At 48.2% G+C, this 25,330-nt stretch overlaps 1 protein-coding gene across 3 annotated transcripts in view; it reads right to left on the bottom strand.

The window, feature by feature from the left end:
• The window catches only part of NBEA (neurobeachin), a 763,707-nt gene that overhangs the window by 40,579 nt on the left and 697,798 nt on the right, over window positions 1–25,330 (bottom strand). For all 3 annotated transcript variants that reach the window (XM_036249654.1, XM_036249655.1, XM_036249653.1), the window contains 2 exons: window positions 24,578–24,730; window positions 1,676–1,843 (listed from right to left, as the gene is read on the bottom strand). In XM_036249654.1, coding sequence (XP_036105547.1) covers window positions 1,676–1,843; window positions 24,578–24,730 — 321 coding nt within the window. The remainder of the gene's footprint in view (window positions 1–1,675; window positions 1,844–24,577; window positions 24,731–25,330) is intronic.

Raw genomic sequence — 25,330 nt, 5'->3', positions numbered from 1 at the left:
TCAGAATGATCTCCTACAAAATAATCTTATTACAGTTTGTACACGACTGGGAGATGCTAAGTTAGGTGAGAGGAATGTGCTGTAGAGAAAACCCCCTATTTCACCCGCTGCTCTCATCATATCTGGCTTCGCTCTCACCCCAGCTTTGGGAGCCATTCTGCTCCGGGCTCACGCTGTGTCCACACGCACGACCACACACGCACGACCACGCTCGCGTGTGCTCTGGATGTCGGCTGTCCCGGCCCAGGGGCCCATGGTCGTGAGGTTCTTCCTCTCCTTCCCCTGGGCCTGAAGCCACACAACAGTCATTTGTGTCCATGGAGGTATGTAAGAAATAACTTTATGGATGCAAACTTTCCTTGTAGAGGCTTATTTCTCCAAATTGACAAGTGGCCCACCTCTAAAATAGAAGATAAGAAAATAAGAGCATCCAGCGGACTAGAAAGGCAGAAGCGGCCGCCCGTTCTGCACGGGGCCCAGGGCGAGGGGGGGGGGGTGATGACAGGACATGCCTCCTGCGACACCGCATAGCCAGCTCGCCACCGTTCCGCACTCGTCCTGTGCAACGAGGAAGGGACTAAAGCAATGTTTTCTCTGAACATTTGCACTAAAGTACTCACACACGAACGCTAACCCCGCGATGCCCACCTGTGTACCGCCACGCCACACCCGACCGCCCAGCAGGGCCCTGCGCCCGCCCTTCCCACAGGCCGGCAGGTGGACAGCCCACAGCCGCACGACAGCCGTCGGTGCGAGTGAATGATAACCATCCTGTTGTTTGTCAGGCCGGCAAACTGACATTTGTGGGCGTGCCGCAGAAGGTCAGTAATGGTGTGTGTGCCGCGAGAGGAAACGGACCAACGTCGCCGCTGTAACATGCAATTCCTAGCCGTGAGCGGGAGTTCCAGCGTGAGAACACGCGGGAGTAAGACACTCCAGTCTCATCTACTTCACGGACGCAGTTTTGAGTCTTCTGTCTAGGAGGCTGTCGTTTTGCTTTTATTAAAAAAATGCCCAGGGGCCCTGGCCGGTTTGGCTCAGCGGTTAGAGCGTCGGCTTGTAGTCCAGAGAGACCCGGGTTCGGTTCCCGCTAAGGGCACGTGCCTCGGTTGCAGTTTGTCCCCGGCCCTGGTTGGTCATGTGGGTGGCAGCCACTTGATGTGTCCCTTTCACGTCGATGTTTCTCTCTCTCTCTGCCTCTCCCTCCCTCCCACTCTATCTGAACAAAAAAATGGAAAAATGTCCTCGGGTGAGGATAAAAAAAAAAAAATGCCCAGGGACAGTATTTTCCTGAGAACTGGTTGCACATCCAGCTAGGTCTCGCATGGCACACGGGCACTGAGCTTGCCGGGGACCTGGGGCCGAAGGGAACCAGGGCAAGGGGCTGCAGACACACTGGCAATTCAAACAGGAACGCGCATGGCACACGGGCACTGAGCTTGCCGGGGACCCGGGGCCGAAGGGAACCAGGGCAAGGGGCTGCAGACACACTGGCAATTCAAACAGGAACACACCGGGCTCCTTACTCGGCTTTGACAAGTAACATTCATTTTTCCGTCTGTCAAGGATTGAGCTGTATATTTCGTAAAAATGTATGTTGAAAGGAAATGTGAGAGCCACATTTGTGTCTGAGGGGTGACAGATTTCGGGGGAGATCCTGGCGCTGAACACCTACCTCCCTGAGCACAGGGTCCGTGACGCTGTCCAGGTTCACAGAGCCCTCGTAGGTCAAGTAGTGAAACACATTCAGAGCACGAACCGCTTCTGGTCCTCGCTGCTTGTAGCCAAATATAAGGTCGATCCACTGGTGGAGTTGGCAGGAGACAAATTCACTTTCCAGGGCCTGAAACGGGTGGAGAAGAGAAAATGAGAGGCCCTGCGAACTTAGCAACGCGCACTTGTCTTTTTCTGACTCTGAGCTGTTCTGTGAATGAGCGGGACGTGCTCTCTACGGTCCTGCGTTTTATCTGGGGTGCGTCTGCGCCTGGGGACAGCGGAATGCAGCCTCTGACGAAACATGGCCCTGGATGAAAACCGTCTCTCTCCAACGCTCCTCTCTCTCTTCGCTCCATTTCCTATACAACGTACACTTTAATATTAAATCGATTTCTTACAAAGACACAGTCATGTTAAAAAAAAGTAATCTGAAATGCCTGTTTTGATGCTGTTTTACAATAAATTTCTTCCTAATTTTTAAACATTAGTTTGAAACAAAACGATTCTATTATAAACTTTGATATATTTTCGTGCCTAAAAATCTTCGAATTTACCTCTACGCGACTTAACTTTACCAAAAGGGAACGCCTTCCTTCTGCCACAAATAAACTCTGCTACTATGTGGTTCTGGAGCCACGTGGCCATTCCCGATGTTTGCTCGCTGGTGGGAAACGGATGTGAATTACTGAGCACCGTGGCCATGCTGAGCTGCCACAGTCAGGAAAATCGGCCTTTCCACTGCTTCGAGCCGTCATGAGCCTCCCGGGGGTCACTCATCACACAGGCGTGGGGTTCCGTTCCCGCCTCTGATGAGCAGCGACACACACCGGAGGCTCACTGTGCTGCTCACACACTGCATTCGGAGATCATCCTTTCTTATTGTTGTTAAGAGCATAGTGATTTCAGCACCGTGGGCCAAAAGCTACAGAGCTCCCTTCTTAAATTTAAAATGTGTGCACCATGCAAAACAATCCTCCACGTCACAGCTGCGACTAACTATGAGAATAAATTCATTCTCTGGGTGCGTGTCTCTGATCTCTAAGATCTTAAAACCAATTTGAGATTCATTTATAAATAAATGCTTGAAATTAGTCCTCTGGTAATTATATTTCATTTTTTTTTTTTTAAATCTAGAACATGTCTGAATGATACTTTTCAACTCTTCCTAGGATCGTATTTAAGTAGTCATTTATTAATTGCGATCTCTTTCTTGATTTATTCCTTTCAAAATTGTTGGCATATGTTTTGTTTTATTTATTTTACTCCAATTCTATGGGACTTGACGTTTTATTTTTCAGTTATATGTATTCAATTAGAATTTCTGTATCTAAGTGTTCGATGGTGGTATTAAGTGCTCAATATGTTGCCTTGATAACCATCACCACCACTGCTGCTCTGCGTGATACTGTGACCAGCCACATGGCTCCCCACGGGTCCCGTCTGTCTGCTGGCTTCTCACTTTTCCTATTTTTAAATTTTCATTTATTTTATACCAGTCCCCCTAGTCTCCTCCCCTTTGGCAGCCATCAGCTTGTTTTCTATCTTCATGGACCTATTTCTGTTTCTTGTTTTGTTTATTCATTTGTTTTTCTTTATATTCCACATATAAGTGAAATGTATTTGTCTTTATCTGACTTACATCACTTAGCATAATACCCTGCGAATCCATCCATGTTGTTGGAAATGGCAAGTTGTAATTTTTTTTTATATGGCGGAGTGATACTACATTGTGTGTGTGTGTGTGTGAGTGTGTGTGTGTAATTTCACATCTTCTTTGTCTATTCGCATATTAATGGACACCTAGTTGGCTTCCATGATCTTGGCTATGACTAGTAATACTGCAATGGACATAGGGCTGCATGTATCTTTTTGGATTCGTGTCTTTGTTTTTTCAGATACAAAATTTTTTGAGAAATCTACACGTTGTTTTCCATAGTGGCCGCACTAAAAACAATAGAAATGTAAGAGCCATTGATCAGCAGTCTCCCATATGTGCCCAGACTAGGGGACAAACTTACAACCTAGGTACGTGCCCTGAATGGGAATGGATCCCACAACCTTTTGGTGTATAGGACAATGCTCCAACCAACTGAGCCACTCGGCCAGGGCTGTTCTTCTTTTTCTAGTTCCTTTAGGTGTAAACTTAGATGACTTACTTGGGATTTTCTTGTTTCTTGAGGAAAGCCGGCATAGCTATGAACTTTCCTCTTGCAACTGCTTTTGCTGTATCCTATACATTTTGAAAAGTTGTGTTTTTATTTTCATTTGTTTCAAGATTGTTTTTTATTTCTTGTTTGATTTTCTCTTTGATCCACTGGTTGACTAGCACCATGCAGTTTAGTCTCCAAATATTTGTGTTTTTTCCAGTTTTCGTCTTGTAGTTGATTTCTAGTTTCATGCCATTGCTGTCAGAAAAGATGCTTAATATGATTTTAGCCTCCTTGAATTTACTGAGCTTATTTAATGATTTCTATGTGATCTGGAGAATGTTTCATGTGCCCTTGAAAACGTGTATTCTGCAGTTTAGGGATGAAATGTTCTATGACTATTAAGTTAACCTGTTGTAATGTGACATTTAAGGCCATTTTTTCCTTTTTCTCTGTGTGGATAATCTATCTATTGATGTGAGTGGGATAGTAAAATCCCCTACTATTATTGTATTAGTGAGATTTCTCCCCTTATGTTCATTAATGATTGCTTTATATATTTAAGTGCTTCTGTTTTGGGTGCACAGATGTATATGATTATTGTATCTTCCTCTTGGATCGACCCCCTTATAATTATGTAATATCCTTCTTTGCCTTTTTTTACATTTTTTGTTTTAAAGTATTTTTGTCTGATGAGCATTTCTACCCACGCTTTCTTTTCATTTATATTTGCATGGAATGTCTTTTTCCATTCCCTCACTTTCATTGATTTGAAGTGAGTCTTCTGTAAGCAGCATACAGATGGGCTGTTTTTTAATTCACTGCTTCACCCTGGGTCTTTTTATTGAAGCATTTAATCCACTTGCATTTAAAGTGATGACTGACAAATATATAACATACTTATCGCCATTATGGTTTTGTTTCGTTTTGTTCTGACCGTTCTCCTCTGTTCCGTTCTTCTCTCTCTCTCTCCCTCTGCGGTTGCTCGTTTTCCTTAGTATTTTGTTTGGGCGCATTTCTCTTTGCTCTTCGGATTCTTTTGTAGGTTTTCGTTTATGGTTGCCATGATGTTTCCTGCATATCCCTCCATACCTGTAGCAGTCTGCTTTAAGCTGGTAGGCATCTACCGAACACGTAGTAGAAGGGTATGTTTACTCCCACCTCCATGCTTTGTGTGTCACATCTTGGATATTTTTGTGTTGTGTACCTCCTAATTACTTATTGTAGTTTGAGTTGAGTTTTGATACTTCTTTTCTTTAAAATGTCTGACTTGCTGTATTTATTATTTGGCTTTTACCTGAGATATTTTTTCTTTCTCAAATATTCTTATTTCGGGCTATATCCTTTCCCCTTCTGCTTAAAGAAGGCCCGTTAACATTTCTTGTGAAGTTGGTTTAATGGTGATGAACTGCTTTATTTATTTATTTTTTCTTTCCTTCAATCCTAAATGATAACCTTGCTGGGCAAATTATTCTAGGTTGTGGGTTCTCTTTCCAGCTCTTCAAAGATGTCCTGTTAAGACATGCTACTCCTCTCTGGCCTATAAACTTTGTGCTGAGGGCTCAGCTGATAGCTTTACGGGGATTCCGTCACATGGAATCGTTGTTTTCCTCTTGCTCCTTCGAGAATTATAATGTGGCTTCGTCTGGTTCTCCTTGGTTTCAACGATGCGCTTTTGAGGCTTGAACTGAATGTCTGTGTCCTTTCCAAGGCTAGGAAAGTTTTTGGCTATTATATAGTACACTTTTTAAAATTCCTCACCCGAGGATATTTTTCTATTTATCATTAGCTAGAGTGGGAGGGAGGGAGGGACAGAGAACAGAGAGACAGAGAGAAACATCAATGTGATAGAGCCACATCCATCGACTGGTTGCCTCCTGTGTGACCCGACCAGGGCCTGGTCAAACCGCAACTGAAGCACATGCCCTTGACCGGAGTCGAACCCGAGACTTATTGGTCTGTGGGCTGATGCGCTAATTGCTGAGCCCAAACCAGCCAGGGCCGTTTTTAGCTATTATAAAGTTTCTGTCCCTTTCTCTCTTTCTTTTCCTTCTGGATCCTTATAATGAGAATGTTTGAGTACTTGATGTTATCCCAGAAGTCCCTTAAACTGTCCTCTTTTGAAAAAAAAAAAATTATTTTTTCTTTTTGCTGTTCTGATAGGGTGATTTCCAGTAGTCCGTCTTCCAGGTCAGCAATCCATTCTTCTGTCTTAGCTAACCAGCAGCTGATTCTTTCTAACGTATTTTTCACTTCAGTTACTGAATTCCTCAGGTCTGCTTGGTTCTTTATCATACTTTTTAAGTCTTTGCTGAAGTTCTCCCTAAGTTCCTCTACTCCACTCTCAAGTTCGGTGAGCATCTTTATGGATGTTTCTTTGAATTTCTCATTAGGCAAAGTATTTATCTCCATCTCCGTGGTGTGTCCCACCTCCTCCCTGGGGATTTCCTCGTTCCTTTACATGCATTATACCGAATAGCTCTCTCTCCGATCAAAGAAGCGAACTTATGTAGAAGCAGCCATGTGTAGGCTGTGTGACAGGTCCCTGTGGCAGGCCGGTAGGAGTGGGACAGGTGACCAGAGTGTCCAGGGCACCAGCGTGCTGAGCCAGGGCGGCCCAGGTGGGGTCAGGTGTGTGCGGGAATGCCCTGTTGATCCTGCTGCTCCCTTTGTGGGGCTCAATGGCCAGGTGATGTGTCCAGGAACATGCTGCTGTGACCCGGCAGGGAGGCCAGAGCACCTGGGGAGCCTTCGCTCACACGGTGGAGGTGCAGGGGACATAAATAAGGGTGCTCCCCAGCCCTCCCACAGCTCCCCAGCCTCTCTCTGCACTCTCTGTCTTGTCCCTTGCACAGAAAGTGGCCCTGTGGATGAGGGCCCTCTGTTGGCTCCCTGTGCGGAGCAGTTGGGAACGCTGGCTGGAGCGGGGCAGGTACTGTTGCCTGCTGGGCTGGAGCGCCCCTGGCAGGGGGCCTGGTTCATGTGGTGACCCCGTTGTCCCTGATGGCTCCCTTTGTTTGGAGGTAACGTCGGTGGGAATGCTGTGGCAATTGTGCAGGTGGCCACACACTCAGGTGCAGCTCCCTCCTGCCTCTCGGTGGAGGGAGACAAACAGGGCTCCCCGCCCCTCCGGTCCCGCAGTCCCGCGGCTTCAGGAGGGTGCTGGCAGCTCCCGCCTCCCTGCGCGCCCCCTTCCTGCTGCTCCCAGCTTCCAGCAGCCCAGCTCACAGGAGCAGGTCTTCGTAGGCGCGGACGCTGCTGTGGTCACTGCAGCCACTGTGGCCGTCCTTGTCCGAGTGGGAGCCATCAGCGTCTGTGAGGGGACTGTCTCCGCACTGAAACTAAACAGTATCTGTGCTGTGCATCTCACTGGCTCTGACATCACAGTGTGAACCAGAACAAAAGAAAAGAGACTGAAATACAAAACGATGGTTACAATTCTGTGTTGGTTATGTCTATTATATTGGTTTGGTAAATTTGTATAAATTACTTATGTTAATACTACTGGTTAATTGAGGAAAAAAGTCTAATTATTTAGTAATATTTTCAGTGCCTTTTGTAATAAATGAAAAGATAAAAAACAAATCATGGTTCAGTGTAGAGTAGGTATTGCCTCAGGCTATTCATGGGAATTCAAACTTGCAGTGAAATCAGATATATTATTTAAAGGAAGATTTTACCAACATAACCACATAATGAGTTAGTAGTACCTTTTTCAAATAAATCTTAGAGGTATCACTAGACATATTTGGAAATAAAAGATTGATAAAATTTACTATTATTCTGGTTAAAGTAAAACAGTTATTGAATAAAATGCCCAATGCAATTATGAGTGGTGGAATGTATAATGACTTTCACTAATTTATGTTTAAGAAACTATTTATTCTTTTTTTTATCTCCATTTACTACTTTCACAGTAGGCAACACCTGTAACGCATTTAATGTTGCTCCTTTTGTTTGTGTTTTTAGAAAACATTACCCTTCCTTATGTGTATGTATTTTTGATTTATGAAAATGGTACAGGGGTACAGATTTCATTCCGTTTTGTTTCACGGAGCACCGCTCTGCAGATGTACGTCCTTGCTCTGTGTACAGGTGCTCCACCGCTCTGCAGATGTACTTCCTTGCTCTGTGTACAGGTGCTCCACCGCTCTGCAGATGTACTTCCTTGCTCTGTGTACAGGTGCTCCACCGCTCTGCAGATGTACTTCCTTGCTCTGTGTACAGGTGCTCCACCGCTCTGCAGATGTACTTCCTTGCTCTGTGTACAGGTGCTCCACCGCTCTGCAGATGTACTTCCTTGCTCTGTGTACAGGTGTTCCACCGCTCTGCAGATGTACTTCCTTGCTCTGTGTACAGGTGCTCCACCGCTCTGCAGATGTACTTCCTTGCTCTGTGTACAGGTGCTCCACCGCTCTGCAGATGTACTTCCTTGCTCTGTGTACAGGTGCTCCACTGCTCTGCAGATGTACTTCCTTGCTCTGTGTACAGGTGCTCCACCGCTCTGCAGATGTACTTCCTTGCTCTGTGTACAGGTGCTCCACTGCTCCTCATGGCTGCACAGAGCTCCCCACAATGAGCACTACACTCCCTCACTCCCCAGGACACACCGCCATGAGAAACACTCCTCCACAACCCTTTGGGGGCCTTCGTGAGAACGTCGGGAGCAGGGGGGCATGTCCCTAATGGATGTGCATACACTGAATCTGAGTGATCAGTGACCAGCTGCTCTTCAGAGTGACCACCCGTCTCCACGGCCTCGGCCATGAAGGTCCCCGTGTGCTCACAGTTCCCCTGACTCCGCGTCATCCAGGCCTCCCGCTAGCTAGTGTGACAGGCAAAGGGTCTCACTGTGCCCACTGTGTCCTCCTGCTGGCTAGCGAGCGCGCCACCTTCCAGATATGCTGGTCAACCTTTGGTTTCACCGTCTGTCAATTTCCTGCTCGTGCCTTTTGCTCATTTTTTATGGAGGCTGCTACCACTGTGTTGTTACTTTGCAAAAGTTCTTTACTATTTTAGGTAACAGTTCCTGGTCGGTTGTAAACACTGCAGATACATTCGCCCAAATGTCACACGTCTGTTAACTTTATCCATGTTGTTCTTCGTTGAACAGAAATTCTTACTTTTGAGATAATCAAATAACTGTTTTCTTTACAGTTGTGCTTTTGGGGCTTTGTTTTGAAATCTCAAAGATAACTTTCTATATTTTAATCCATTAGCTTTATATTTATGGTTTTACCTTTCACACACTGACCTTTAATCTGTCTATAGACCACTTTCATTCATATGCAATTTTAGATAGAATCAGAATTTTTGTTTATATAGTTTGTCAGTTTGCTATCATATCTAGTATTTAAATGTATATTTAAAATTCATATATAAAATGGCTATTTATAGATAATATGATAATCTATCTAGAAAAAGCAATACGATCAACAGCCAAAGTACTAGAACCCATAGAAGGATAGTAAGGTTCCTCTTTCTTTCTTTAACTCTCTCCCTGCTCCCTCTCTCCATCTGCTTCCTCGTTTTTTCTCTCTCTTATATTTAAATATCTACCTACCTACCTACCTACCTTGTCTCCTACCTATCATCTGTCTAGCTAGATAAGTATGTGTCTCCAGCTCCTGGCACCCTTTTTATTTCTATTGTTTCCTTAATTATTTTCATTTCTTATATATCTGAATATCTGGTAGAAGTTACTCTTCTTTTGCAAAGTTAATTCAGCTAATTGCTCACTTTTATTCTTCCCTATAGCTTTTTAAATAAGCGTATAAATATATCAAAATAATTCTGATTGATATTCCAAACAATACGTAGATTAATTTGGGACAATTAATATTAGGTTTCCCCATCCAAGGCCCCCAGAGTAAGGGAGAAAAAGGGAGAGAGAGAAACACTGATGTGAGGGAGAAACATTGATTGGTTGCCTCCTATATGTGCCCTGACCAGGATCAAACCTACAAGCTAGGAATGTGCGCAGACCAGAAATTGAATTTACCACCTTCTGATGTACGGGATGATGATGATCCAACCAACTGAGCCACCAGGCAAGGGCTACACACACACACACACACACACACACACACATTTTTATATATTTCATACACTTTTGGGTTCGATAATATTTTACTTAGAATATTTTATCTTTATATCCATACATAGAATTATTTATAACTTTTCCCTCTACCTCCCTTTGGAATCAAGATCACACCAGCCTCGTACAATGAGGCAGAGGCTTACCATGTTTTCTGGAGCAACATGCACAAGAGACTAATTCATTATCTCTTGACAATGTGGTAGAGCTCACCCGTAAAAAAATATGTCCTTGGATATTTTGGGGGATGGGAAGATTTTACCATTTAAATTTCTTTAAGGCTTAAAAAAAATTTCTATTTCTTTTTTCTATTTCTGGTGCCAATTTTGATATTTTATATTTTTCTCAGTATTTACCCACTTCATCTTAGTTTTAAAATTATTCTTTCATAGGTGTTTATATAAATATTCAATTAAATTTTTTTAAAAATCTACTTGCCCTATTCCAGTCTCTACACTAGAGAGGCAGCAGAGGTACTCAACAGAAAATTAACTGCCATTAAATAAATGTGCCTCAGGCATTCTTTTGGAAATCATACAACTAAATGACAAGGAAACAATAAGGTAGCAGATGAAACATTAAGATCATCTGTCTTATTAGTTACTATGCAGAGAGAATAGAAAATCCATTTAAAACATTTAAAAGCGAAACCTAGTTCCAAATCAAAGGCATACCCAAGAACGGATTTTCAGTATCACAAATCAAGGGGAGGCCCTGGGAGGTGAAGGCTCCCTCTGACCCGACTGCCCAGCACCTCGGTCAGCCCGACGCGCCCTCGCCAACACCTTGTGACCAGCACTGTCTCCGGCCACGAAGGAAGGGGTACGCCGAGGGGTCTGCTGACCTCCCTGCCTCCCTGTGTCAGCATCTTGGGAAATTGTGTTGTGAATAGTCTTATTGCTGCTTATAAGTATTACATTTTCACTTTTTACTGTGCTTTTCATTTATTTTTGTTAAATTTCCGTTTATATTTCATGTCTTCTTTTGTTTTTAAAGTGTTTGTTTATAGGTTAAACAGTACATCAGATATGGACTGTACACAGGAAAGCTTACAACGGGGAACCCTTTGGGGGTCTGGACCGGATTAATCGCATGTATATTATTTCTAACAGGAAGATGATGATTCGGTTTCCCAGCAGCCTTCCGCGACGAGCTGAGTCAGAGGCCCAGGGCCCTGCACATGCACTCTGCTGTCTGTTCTTTCCAGAGCAGTGTTCTCGGCACAGACCTGGTCTGACTCTCAACAAAGACTGTACTACCAATACTCACATTTGAAAACCAGAGGGAAATACCTGATTACTTAGCTACACCCTCTACTTGCACATCTAAAAGCAGCAGGGATTGACTTACGCCGGATAACCATTCCCGATCCGTAGGTCTGCCCGGGGATCCGAAAGGAAGGACCTCGTGAGACTGAAGCCAGAGAGGACGGACGTCTCTTAGACAGACAACAGGCAGCTGACTCTAACGTGCATTCCACCCACGGGTATTGGAGGGCAGACAGTTCTAAAACTTAAGAAAAAGGAACCCAGGCTTGTGGAGGGAGAATGTTCATTTCTCCTGGATGGTTGTATTTAAGAATCCTGAATTCCATCTCCTCTCGACACCAGGACGCGGATATCCCCTGGCCCTTTCTATTATCCTCAAACTCTGCTTCTGAGACTGAAAAAATTCTCCCACCAATTCTCTCATAGAGTTGCATATATTCAAGTGCAAGTCAGAAAATCACATAGCGTCTTCTGTAGCGTCTGTACCAGCTCATGTTCACGACTGTATTGAAATGACAGCCGTTACCCTGTGAAAGAATCAACCATTTAAAATCGAGACGACGCAGTTGTTTGAGATGTAGGCGGGGAGGGGCTGACAGTGCTGTCTGTCACCTGGCTGCTCACTGCGTGGGCCACACAGAGGCCTGGCTTCCGGGGGCCCCTGAGCCCCGGCCCTCACTGCTCTCTTCCTGCAAGGGGATCCCCATCTCCTCCAGCCATCATGCCCCTGCTTGTGGAACAGACCTCCGAACCCCACGCCACACGGTGACCCTGTTTCCAATCTTCTAAGGCTCCTCCTAGCACAACACGGTGTAAACTCCACGGGACCCGCGGGCCTTCGGACACTGCCCCCCAACCCCCCGCCACCCGGCTGGACGTCTGACCGCAGAGCCCCGCGGCCAGGCGCACCCATAGGGGCAGCCTTCCGGCCTTCGGGCCCGTCCCCTGGGAGACGAAAGCATCCATCTCCCGCTTCCTTCTCAGGTCACACCCGCCCCTCGCTGACGCCCGCTGTGTTTCCTGAATCGCAGCTCAGTCTCCGGACCCTTCCGCGAGGTTCTGACACACCGTCAACGCGCCTGTGTCATGCAGTAGATAGTGTGCACAACTGTACTTGTGATGCATTGTGAAGTGCTATCAGAGGACGGGGGCTTTCATTAATTTGCAGTTAAGTTTTTCAAACTTACAACACTGCACGGTCAATTAGAACACCATAGCACCTCGAAAATAGGAGCCACGTCACACGCTTCCTCGGCATGTCCCGTAGCCCGACCCGGCCTTGCGTGTCCGTCTCAGTAGACAGTCACTGGCCAGGGAAGCGATGGGAAGATGCGCTGGTGCCGAGAAAGGAGACACGGCACACGGGGGAGGGTGGGGAAGCGCGGTTACTGCCAGCGAACAGCGAACACGACTGTGCTGTGCAGCAGGCCCTGCTCCAGGTCCCAGGGCGGCCGCAGGGGAGAGGTGGCGCCGGAGCCACTGCCCGGGCTCCCACTGCAGAGGGGCCACAACACCCGAGATCCCAGTAAGACAGCATGTCCGCAGGTGATGTGCGGAGGAAAGAGGCTGGTCGGGGCGGCTTCCGTGAGCTTGTGACAATTCACAACGAGCAAGTGAACTGTACGAACATCTGGGAAGAGAGTTTCAAGCAGAGGGACACTCGGTCATCAGTGACTGAGTAATGATGCAGCAAGGGCTACACGCCAGGCGCTGCTGGGGACCAGGGCACGGAGACGGGGACACGCCCTCCTGCTCTCCGGAAACACCCCTCTCGGTGCCCACAGGAGGGGATGAGTCTGAGCTTCCTCCGGCCCCAGGTTTCCACCACGCCTGGCAGACCCTGGCCTGGGGGAGGGGACCCTACTCTCCCAGGGCCACTTGGTATTTACGACAGCGTTCGTGGGCCATACGAAATTATCAGCTTAAACACTGGCCTGCTGTGTTTGGTCAGGCTAATAGGGCGAGGGGCACGACGTCAGCTGGGGTTGATTTCGCGGGCCCCACACGGCTGAGGCCGACGTTCCCCTGCGAGAGGACAGCAGACGAGCCAGTGTCCCAGGTCCTCAGACTCAGTGCCGTGGAAGCTAAACATGCGGCCTCATCCGTCCCTCTGCTGGGATTTCTGCTGGAACTCAAAGGGGACCAGGCACGAGCCCCGTCACCCCCTTCCTGTGGAAACACTGAATTTGGTGGGTCTGTCCCCCACCCTCACCTGCTCCGCGAGGCCCAGGGCGTGGAGGGCAAGTGGCCATGGCAACGAGTCAGAGGAGAAGGCCGACTCTGACTGAAACACCCGCGTGATGACTGTCTTACACCTTCCCGCCAGCCCCGCCCCACGCTCACCCTCTCCCACGGGACCCCTGGCAGGTGCGCCCCTCGACCTGGCCCAGTCACCCTCGCCGCTGCACAGCCCCGGTCCCCCGCACTCTGGGGGGTGCACCAGGCCCCGGAAACATGGGTGGTCAGCAACACGAGTCCACGCGTGTTCACACATGAACGTTCGCTGGTCATGATCACAACACCAGAAACGGTCCTACGACCTGTGAGGATAAACAGACTGGTCACGATTCACAGCCGCCGGAGAGCAGGGACGACCCAAATCTCCTTGGGCGGATGAGCGGGTCACACCACCGGGCGCGGACGGCCTTGCCTAAGGAGGGTGCCGCCTGGTCCGTGGTGCTACGGACAGAGCCTGACAACCTCGTGCCGAGTGGGAGAAGCCGCCACGACAGGCGCGTGCCACGTGCTTCCACGTGCGTGAACTTTCCAGAATGGCAGATGCACAAAGGCAGAAAGCACACTCCTGGGGGCTCCAGACGGGGGAAGGCGCTGGAAGGCGCACGGACTTCTCTGCACGGAGACGGACATGCTCCGAAGTCGACCGTTACGACAGTGCCACGTCCCTGTGACCACGACGGAACCCAGTGGACTGTACCCTTGAAGAGGGTAAGTTGTACTGCATGTTATTTAAAGTTATTCAAACAGAGTTATTTTTAACGGAAAACGGAGTAAGTCAGACCATGGCACTCCGTGGCTCCAAGCACTGCAGACTGCGCTCCGGTCCCAGCAGACGAGTGGGCGCGTCCGATGACCTCCAGGCTGTCCTCCCTCCTGCGCCCGAGCTCCCCCCAACCCGACCCAGAGGCTCCCTTCCACAGCACGCTGGCCCTGCCGCGAATGTCCCCCTGCCTGCGACACTCTGCCCGAGTCACCCGGCTCACTGGCCCACGTCCTCCACCACGAGGGCATTCTGACCACCCCCTGGTTTCCTGGCGCCACGACCTCGCACTACGACGCCCCCAGGACTGACCACCTGTTAGCTGCCTTGTGTTTTACTCACTGAACTACTCTTCACTGTCTGTCTCCCTCTGACCCGCAGAGTCTCCGTGAGGAGCGACCTTATACAGGGTCACTGCCCACTGGCACGGAGCCTGGGTGCTCAGCAGCCAGCTGGGGACAGTCAGTCACAGCGCCTCGCGGCCAAGCTGTGACTGTCCGTCTCCCTGACTGGCCGCTGACCAAGTATCCGTGCCCGTGTCCCCAGAGCCCAGAGCAGTGTGAGCACAGGCCTCATGACGCGGAGACTGCGGTGGATGAAGGAGTCCTCTCCTCTCCTCCAGCTCGTCTGGAGTAGGGTCCCGTCCAGGTCTGCCCTGTCTTCCATCACCGTATTCAGTGCTGGCTGCTAAAGGTCTGGGTCACAGAGGGGGACCTGGCGCAGAGGGAGGGCCCTCGTCCCCCAGGGGCCCCGGCAAACGTGGGCAGCACAGGCTCGCACACGTGTCCCTGTCAGTGTCAGACGCTGCAGAAGACCTCCAGCTGTTACTCGGTGCTTAGATTCTTCTTCTTTTTAAGCAAGGTGGTTTTTAGTGTAATATGCCCCAAATGCAAATGTTTACCTGCCACATAAGAAACTTTTCCTTTAAAATATGAAAACTGTATGATGACTGAGAGACAGTGAGCGCAACACCACACCCAGCTGCGCCTCTCGGCCTCACCGCGCCCTCTGCGGACCGGCGACAGCCACCCCGGCCCCCGGCCCCGGCCCCCCTGGGCTGAGGCCGGCAGAGAGCAGCACGTCCACGGACGGCCTTCCTCTAAAACAAATTTAAAAAAGGGCAGATTATGATTGATGAGCCCGGCATTAGGGTAATGTTATCAGGGATACTTTCTATTTCTGTCCTTTATGAGGGGTCAGGTGATAATCACGTTAGAACTGAGCACAGTGCCTCATAAATGTTTCATGAGTGAGCTGGTCGTAATCAACCGAGCGGGCAGAATGAATTCAACCGATTCTTGATACATGAAATAAACGCACTGAGAAGTTACTGGAATGTCCACTGGACGTGTCCACCTTTTCCGGATTTCTACTGAGACCACGTGGATTTCACAGCTCGGCAGTAAAGCACAATCCCTGCCATAATCATTAAAAAATACACACAACTCTAGCCAATTACATATATTACTGCTTGTAACTAAAAAAGACCAACAATAATGGACTAAAAGAAAGACATCATCAAAAATCAAAGTAGTGTTTCATTTCTCAAAGTAAGAAAAAGAAACGAAGGTGCAGACATGTCAAGTCTCCTCAAATGCATCGGATGCCTTCCAATCACTGCAAAGACAATAACACTGATTATTTATAATCAATGATAGCACCTTTTGATGATCCTATTTTTGTCTTCGTCGCCATGCCTTTCTGAACGACAGCTTAAAAGGAAGAGGACATGCTCGCGGATACAGAACACCAATCTGTACAACGAGATGAAGACTTTGTTGCCACCGTGAATGTCATTTCTCTGGGTTATGAGACCTTTTCATTTTATACTTTAGGCTCATTACAAAGAATTCCTTCATATAACTGAAGGCGATCCCCGACCGAATTACACTGCCCTAGAGCACACTTTCTCTAAACCCGTTTCAAACAAACTAAATCCTGCATGAGCTGGCCACGCAGTACAAAGTAAGAACCTTGTAATGTTACAAAATAATATAAAACAATGCGTGTGGTGTTCATGAAATTCATGCAAAATTTATGGAAAACTGATACACTTCTCGGCTGTATAACCCCACTCCGCTTCGTAGACTAGAAAGACATTCATCGAATAACTATTTCTTCAGCACGAGAGAGGACAATGTGGGTGACTGTCTACATTTCTGGTGTCAGCACAGAGCCTGACGCGTATCGGCATCACCTTCCCCAGAGTGTGGCGGCAGCGTGCCAGGGGCGGGCCCAGGAGCTGGTCAGCGCCCGAGGGGGGCGGGGGCGCAGTCAGGGCGACGCGTCATGTCTGCACAGCTCTGAGGCCCACAGGCAGCCCCCGTCCTTCAGCTGATTCTGCTGCAACAGGAATGGACGTGAAACTCCCTCCAGTCTGCAGTCCCTTCGCGGAAAACCCGGGACGGAGGCAGGACAGACGAGTGACACTCTGCGGCCGCTCACCGGGGGCAGCCCGTGCAGGGAGGACCCAGCCGGCCTCGGACCTCCCGAGACGGCAGAACTTGCGGGGAGCCGTCGCCCCGCGGGGCCACGGTTCAGAGCACAAGGCGTACCAGCGCAGTCCCGCCTATGAGCCGACGGGACCTCGGTTCAGAAGAGCGAAGAACCCCGACACCCCACTGCTTTAATTCTTCACAAACACGGGTTAGAACTCACCACTCATAATAAAAATGTGCAACTCATTTCTGGAGATGTTTTCTAATCATTTCATAAAAACACAAGACTCGATCTCTCTTATTTTAGTCAGCTATCAAACGGAAATCTTCTGAATATGTAAGACCAAGTCTGTGAGGGGCGTTACTTCGCCTCGTTAGACGCGATGCTTACACTTCCTGGGCATCGCATACGCGGTGGCATTGATAGTAAACGGTGAGGTTTATTTTGAACAGCACTGTATTTGGCCTTCAGGTTTGCCTAGCAGGACTTCAGCTGTTAGACGAGATAGAAAAGGTGAGGGGTATATGAACAGAAGTCAGTCTTGAACTGGTTATGTAAGTACTAGGAGTAAATTATGTAATATATTTTATTTATGTGCAATTTATTTATTTATATTTTATTTATTTACTTAGCAATTATAAGTAAAACATTTATTACTCATAATTTGTATTGATGTATTTTATTCTCTCTTAAAGTATGGATTAAGAGGAAAAATCTACTTTAAAGTTTAAATTATTTTTACCATGTGATTATTTCCCAGGTTGTATCTTTCATCTTTAAATCAGTAATCTAGCATTCTCTTAAAACCCAAATAATATAAAAGCATTTGGTGAGAATCAGGTATATCTGAGGAAAAGGGATTTTTTGAAAAGTCTAAGTGGTGATCATATGTATAATGAAATAGGCCAGAGTGCCACAGTTTAAAACTGAATTGTAGCAGATGACATAATGTATATGGAGAACCCTAAAGATGCCACCAAAAACTATTAGAATTGATAAATGAACTCAGTAAAATACCAGGATACAAAATAAATATCCAGAAATCAGTTGCATTTTAATACATCAATAATAAACAATCATAAAGGAAACTAAGAAAAAAACCCACTTACAATTGCATAAAAAATCCCACCTAGGAATAAATTTAACCAAGGATGTAAAAGACCTATACTTGGAAAATTATAAGACACTGAAGAAAGAAAAAGAAGAATATACAAATATGTGGAAGCACATACCATGTTCATGGATAGGAAGAATCAACACCATTAAAATATCCATAGTACCCTAAGCAATCTATAGATTCAACTATCAAGATACCAGTGATGCATTTCACGGAACTAGAAAAAATACTCCAAAGAATGTATATGAAACCACAAAAGACCTCATATAGCAACAGCGATCTTGAGAAAGAAGAACAAAGTTGGAGGAATCATGCCACCTGATATCAAACTATACTGCAGAGTCATAGTAATCAAAACAGATGGGTACTGGCACAAAAACAGACATACAGATAAATGGAATGAAATAGAGAACCCGGAAAAAAAACCTCTATGGTCAATTAATATTTGACAAAGGAGGCAAGAACATATAATGGGGTACAGATAGTCTGTTCAATAGATGGTGTGGGGAAAACTGGACACATAAATGCAAAAAAATAAAATTATACCACCTTCTAATACCACACAAAAGAATAAACTCAAAATGAGTTCAAGACTTAAATGTTAGACTCAAAACCATAAAAATCCTAGAAGAAAACACACACACAGTAAAATTTCTCACATTTCTCTTAGCAATATTTTTTTCTGATATCTACTCCTTGGGCAAGGGAAACAAAAATAATAATAAACAAACTGGATTACATCAAACTAAAAAGTTTTGCACATCAAAGGAAGCCATCAACAAAACTAAAAGAGAACCTACTAAATGGAAAAAGATATTCACCAATGATGCATCTGATAAGGGATTAATGTCTAAAATTTATAAAGAATTCATATTAATCAACACCCTAACCCCCCAATCTAATTAAGAAATGGGCGCCCTGGCCGGTTTGGCTCAGCGGTTGGAGCGTAGGCCTGCGGTACAGAGAGACCCGGGTTCGGTTCCCGCTAAGGGCACGTACCTCGGTTGCAGTTTGTCCCCGGCCCTGGTTGGTCGTGCGGGTGGCAGCCACTCGATGTGTCCCTTCACATCGATGTTTCTCTCTCTCTCTCTTCCTCTTTCTCCCTCCCGCTCTATCTGAACAAAAAATGTCCTCGGGTGAGGATTAAAAAAAAAAAAAAAAATGTTTGCTGGCCGGTTTGGCTCAGCGGTTAGAGCGTCGGCCTGCGGTCCTGAGAGACCCGGGTTCAGTTCCCGCTAAGGGCACGTACCTCGGTTGCAGTTTGTCCCCGGCCCTGGTTGGTTGTGCGGGTGGCAGCCGCAGCCACTCGATGTGTCCCTTCACGTCGATGTTTCTCTCTCTCTGTTCCTCTCTCTCCCTCCCACTCTACCTGAACAAAAAATGGAAAAATGTCCTCGGGTGAGGATTAAAAAAAGAAAGAAAGAAATGGGCAAAGGACCTGAACAGACACTTCTCCAAGGAGGATACACAGATGGCCAATAGACAGATGAAAAGGCGCTCAAAGTCACTAATTGCCACAGAAATGCAAGTTAAAAATACAAGAAGATATCACCTCACACCTGCCAGAATGGTAATTATCAATAAATCAACAAACAACAAGTGTTGGCGAGGGTGTGGAGAAAAGGGGACTCTAGTGCACTGCTGGTGGGAATGCAGCCTGGTGCAGCCACTGTGGAAAACAGTGTGGAGTTTCCTCAAAAAATTAAAAATGGAACTGCCCTATGACCTAGTGATTCCAGTCCCGGGAATATATCTGAAGAAACCTGAAACACTAATGCGAAAGAATGCATGCACCTGTGTCCACTGCAGCACTATTTACAGTAGCCCAGATTTGGGAGCAGCCCCAGTGCCCATCAGGATAAAAAAGCTCTGGTACATGTACACAATGGATCACTACTCTGCCATTATTAAGAAGAAAATCTTACCTTTTGCAACAGCATGGAGGGACCTGGAGAGCATTATGCTAAGTGAAATAAGCCAGTCAGAGAAAGACAAATACCATGTGATTTCACTTATATGTGGAATCTAATGAACAACATAAGCTAATAAACAAAATAGAAACAGAATAATAGATGCAGAGAACAGACTGACTGCTGTTGGGGGGTTTAGGGGGCAGGGTGAAAATGAAAAAAAAAAAAAAATCTGGATTGTCAGTCTGAGTAAACATTAAGGGCTGGAGGTTATCCATGCACAGACATAGATAGTGGCAAATAAACAGATGACATTCCAGAGTTCCTTTATCTGGGTTTGGAACACATACTGCAGTTAGAAAGCGTAATCAGGTCGACCTATAAAGCTATGCCGAATTAAGAACACGGGTGAAGTTTTAAAGGCTACAAGTGCGCCAGGGGACACCACAGGCAGGTGCCCACCTGTGAAGGTGAAGAGCCTGGGTGGGCACGAAGCCTTCCTAGGTCTGTCTCCTATTCGAACAAAGCTGCTCCAGGTCTGACGTCCAAGTGTGACTACGAGGTGTGCAGTGTGGACTAATGCCACGTCCTTCCCTGTGGGGCTGGAGGACGGGGGCTGGCAGGGGCGTCCTCGGCTCTCAGCCCAGGTGTCACTGGCTGGGGGAGGGAGCCTTACGGGTCGGAGCTGGGGGTGTCAAGGTAGAAACAGGGCCCCAGAAAGGCAGTCTGCAGGCGGTTGGGGCTGAAACGCACCTGCTGCCGATTTGGTGAATTCGCTCAGCTCGTACTCTTCTCCTTCTGACCCCAAGGTCCTGGCTTCTGACAGATGCTCCTGCCCCCTCCCCCCCTTTCCACAGCTCCTCAGGCCGCACTGACTCCCTCCTGGAGGTGGACGAGAACACTGTCATTTTGAAAAGCAGCAAAGGTATCCCCCCCGCTAGGTCCAGGATGGGTTATCTCAGAGGGATCTGGAGGGCGCCGGGCTCCTGCAGGCAGGCGCTAAGGACGAGCACTCGCAACGGCCGAGGCCACAGGCGCGGTTGGCGCCGCAGGTTCAGCTCAGCCGACAGTCACACCCAGATGACCAAGGCCATCCCTGGGGCTTGGGGTGTGGCAGCCAGGGTTGGGGTTCGCACCCTGACTAGTGGCGTCACCAGCAGTGAGTCTTGAAATGAGGAAGACAGAGGACTGTGAGCGAGCGCACGGCGGGGTGTCCCAGGGGAGCCCACCACGGGGTGTCCGAGGGGAGCGCATAGTGGGGTGTCCCAGGCCAGCGCACGGCGGGGTGTCCCAGGGGGCAGGGCGTTGTGGCTTCCTGGTTCAGCACACAACTCCCAACCCGGGAACTGATCCACGTCCAGTGGCACCTAAAGACTGCAAAAGGCTGTCCCTGTCCCCCAAAGCTACCGAGTCTACACTTCCTTCGGGGCCTCGCCAGCACCTGACGCCTCTCGCGATCGTGAGGCCTTGACCACGCTGACCGCCGAACCCCCTGGGCTAGAGGGGTCATGAGCAACAAGTCCAATCAGCTAGTTCGAGGGAAGTGTGCTGGCGGCTGACAGTCTGAGGGAGAAGAGGGAGTAAGCGTGGCGTTATCTGTGGAATAGTAATGGGTACTCACGAGAAGAAAGAGAAGTTTATCTGCTGTGCAGCAGGGCAGAGAACAACGTAGTCATGCATCTTAGAACAACAGATATGACGGTGGTCCTAACTGTGCTCACATGGCTGGGAACATCGAGAAGCTTCTCGTATCGGGCACGTCTGCCTCGTTGGACGGCATTCCCTTGCAGGACGGTAGATCGATGAGGCATCGTGATTCTCCTGCAGGTTTTGTCAGGAGTGCATGGTCTTGCTTGCCTGGTTTATAACAATGCTAATTATTTGCTGACTTCTCATCCACAACAACTGTTTTCCCTCCGTGAACAGCATCCTTTGCACGACGCCGCCCTGGCTCCTGATCCGCAGGAGTGCAGCTGTCTTTCTCCTGCACAGGCACGTCATTAACACGGCCCCTGGCTCGCAGGGCACGTGAACCTCTTCCAGGAACGAGGGCACAGAGGGCGCGCCTATAACGAATCCCGGCTTAATGTTTTATTTAAATGTGTCTGCGCGGTTCACACGTGAGAAGATACTCACTCACCACGAGTGACTCAGGCAGTGTAAACTACAGCTAAGGTCACCGCACACCGCCGGCACGCTACAGCACTGCAGAACCAGCAACACGGGCGAGCGGGGAGGGAGCGGGCTGGGCGAAGGAAGGCGCCATGGCCACTCCGTAAGGCAGGCGAGCAGTTTCCCCGCAAGCTAACCCTGACCTGACCACAGGACTCGGCATTCTACCCCGGCAGCAACGACACACCTGTCCACACAGAAGTCTGCATGCTCAGAGCAGTGTTACGTGTAACAGCCAGAAAGGGGAAGCGGCCCAAGTGCCCAGCAGCTGACACGTGCAAACGAGGCGCGGTCTATCCACGCAGTGGGCACCGTCGGCGGAGAGGGACACGGCACTGAGGTACACGCCATCCTGAGCGAAGGAGTCGCGCACAACGGACGCACACTGCTGGCCCCACTTCCATTCGCGACCAGGAAAGGCCAACCGGCCGGGACAGGGACGGATGACGCCCGCGGGGGCGGCGGGCGGGCCTGGGATGCTCCGGGGGATGGGACTGCTCTAGATCAGACCGCAGCGACGGCCACACAACCCGAATCCATTAACATCGTCACACAGCTGCTGCGAGCACACATTTGATGAGGACTAATGGTTTTTTATGAACAGTGATAAGGTGTCACCATCTTACAGACAAGAAAGGTGAGGAGCAGAGATGTCCCACCAACGATCTGAAACCGTGAACCCAGTGGACGGCAGAGCTCAGATTCGAGAGCAGGACATTCCCAAGCTCCACCTCACACCCGTCCCGCCACACCGACCGGCACTCGTTAGTAACTGCACCCTCGTGGGAACTTGTTCAGTCTGCTGAGTTGAACGAAATGAGCCCAGAAAATCTGATCCAGCGATTTGGGGCTACTTTGCTTGCCTGAGTGGAGGATTTATTCAGTTTGACTGGTCAGGACCTGAATGGACAACATGCGAAAACTGTTGAGATCATCACGATTCCCTCACTCAGCAAATGTTTAGGGACCCCACCACCCTGCCGGGCACAGTTTGGGCTCCAGAAATGCCAGTGGACACGTCACGGGGCGCTCCCAGGCAGCAGGAATCCGGGGGAGGTCTGGCCCCCCGCGCTCAGATCACGGCCAGCACTCGCGCGGAAGGGCGGTGTGGTCGAGGACCACCGATTCTCAAAGTAAGGACGATTTCTAGAAATGTGTTCTACTGACATATAAATCCTTCACATGAAAAGTATATATGGCCCTGGCCGGTTCGGCTGAGCAATTGGAGCCTCAGCCTGCAGACCAGAGAGTCGCGGGTTCGGTTCCTGCTAGGGGCACGTACCCCCCCCCCCACATTTTTTAAACATGTATGAAGAAAGACTCTGTTATGCCAGGGAAGTGTCTGAGGTGTCTCCATGTGTCTGAACGTGCCATTGGCGGGCTCAGAGAGGATCGCCAGAGTGGACGCCGTGCCCACGACATCCCCGCGAGGGGCTCGAGGGCAGGTCGCGTCCGCGGGGCTGGACACAGGCTCCCGACAGCAGTCACCGCTTTCTCAGATGAAGTCTGAGAACAGTGAGATTTCTTCCAGGAAGAAAATACAGCTGCGAAGTTTAAGGGAGAAGTCACTGGGGTGATGTGCAGAGGACAGACCCCAGGTCGGAGGGCAGAGGGTGGTGCTGTCCCACCGTGTACGTGAGGTGTCCACTGGGCGGGTCTGTGGAGGCCGAGTGGATTCGGGGCCGCCCACAGCTCGCTGGGGGGAGGGGGGAAACAGGGGGGAAGCTACCGGGCACGGGCTTTCTTTATGGGGTGATAACTGTTCATCTCTGACTGTGGTGATGCCCACACAGCTCTGAACAGACTGAAACTCATCGATTTGTTTCGTTAGTTTTTTAAATACTTGTGATCGTTAAATGCCTTTTGTGATACCTGGTCAATTACATAGCTTTTCCCAAAAAAGGGGCTGAGGGACGTGTGAACCCCATTGCAATCGGGGGACTTCGTGTGGGTTCCATTCAAATATGCAGGGTGTGAAAACAAAATGGAACATGGTTATGAGACGCTTGGAAAAAACTGGGCGTGAGTGAAACTGGGTTAAAACCATGTTTTGGGTCACTGGCTTCATGGACGTAGGTCCTAGCAGGCTGCAAACGACAGGAGAGGCTGCGTGGTCGAGCGGCCACTCCACGTCCATGGCCACACAGGTGGACATTTCTGTGCACAGCAAGAAGATGCACTCACACGGATAAAAGGCCCACAGACGAACATTCTAAGAGCACGCTTTTTTAACTGCACACCCGGACATCTGTCACACAGATTTAAAAAGTAATGACATTTTCTGAAAGAATGTTTTCTCGATGGGTGTTCTCTCAAAGTCAGTAGATCCCACTGTAAGCTGGACTTCACAGCTTATAATTTTCTCCATGTAAATGTGTTCCAAATTACACTGCGTTGCTTTGAATCATTTATGAGTGAAAAACAGATTTAGCCGCGGAGGGACGTGAGCGGTGGGACATGTTTTCCGCGTCAGAGGTGCCGTCGACCAAGCTTCGGCCTGGCTCTCGGGCAAGTTCAGCCTGACGCCCTGGACTGTGCTCCCGGGGACCCCCGCCCAGGACCGCTGCCGCGCGCGGCAGTCAACCTTTTCCTCTTCTCCCCAAATGTTCAACCTTGTGTTTACAGATGTTAAATGACAACTTACTAACTGACACGAAACTACAGAGTCTTTCACTTCTTGGCGCCCGCGGAAGCACACGCGAGACCCCCTTACCATCCTGTTGATGCGGACAAAGTCCTCGGGTTTCTTCGCCCAAGGGGGGAGGTCGACGTCGTTCACCACCACGTCGTCGTCCCTGACGCCCAGGCTGTACCCGTTGCTGTTGACGAACATCTCCGGCAGGTAATAGAACTCGGGGATCAGCTCCTGCCCGGGGGAAAGCGGAGCACGTTAAAGCACTTCGAGAACCGCTCCATAAAACGAGGGATTTATAACAATGAAATGGAATTAAATAATGTATTTAAATCTAATGTTTTACTGCTTTGTTCTGTTGTTAATTTAATTTTCTTTAGATAAGATTCTAGGAAGACAAGACAAACATTTTTTGAATAATTTGCTTGATAATTTATCTTTTTAAGATTTTTAATCTTATCTTGCCACAAATTAGTTAGGAGAAATGAGTTATTGAATCAATCATAGTTCGCAATAGCTGTATCTACAAGTCTATGCTGTTCAGTAACCTTTTCAGAATATTATTAATAAAATATCCATATTCAAAAAAAGTTGTTACCAGTGTTGGTTAAAAATCATGTGATGTCTTTTACTTTTTTTTCTCTGACTCCACTGACATTAACAATACATAATTTCTATAAAAAGATTCACTTTTATTTTGTAATTTGGCAAAACATTATTTCTATACCCCCTAGTAAACACAGTGAAGAGGTAACATACAGCATAGTAGGTTTTACACGCTTAATACACACACCTGAATAGTAGTAACTCCTTAATAAATTGAACGCAAAGATA

Source organism: Molossus molossus, unplaced genomic scaffold (genome assembly GCF_014108415.1).
Source record: "Molossus molossus isolate mMolMol1 unplaced genomic scaffold, mMolMol1.p scaffold_m16_p_9, whole genome shotgun sequence".
Lineage (NCBI taxonomy): Eukaryota > Metazoa > Chordata > Mammalia > Chiroptera > Molossidae > Molossus > Molossus molossus.
This window is presented reverse-complemented; position numbering and strand designations above follow the sequence as displayed.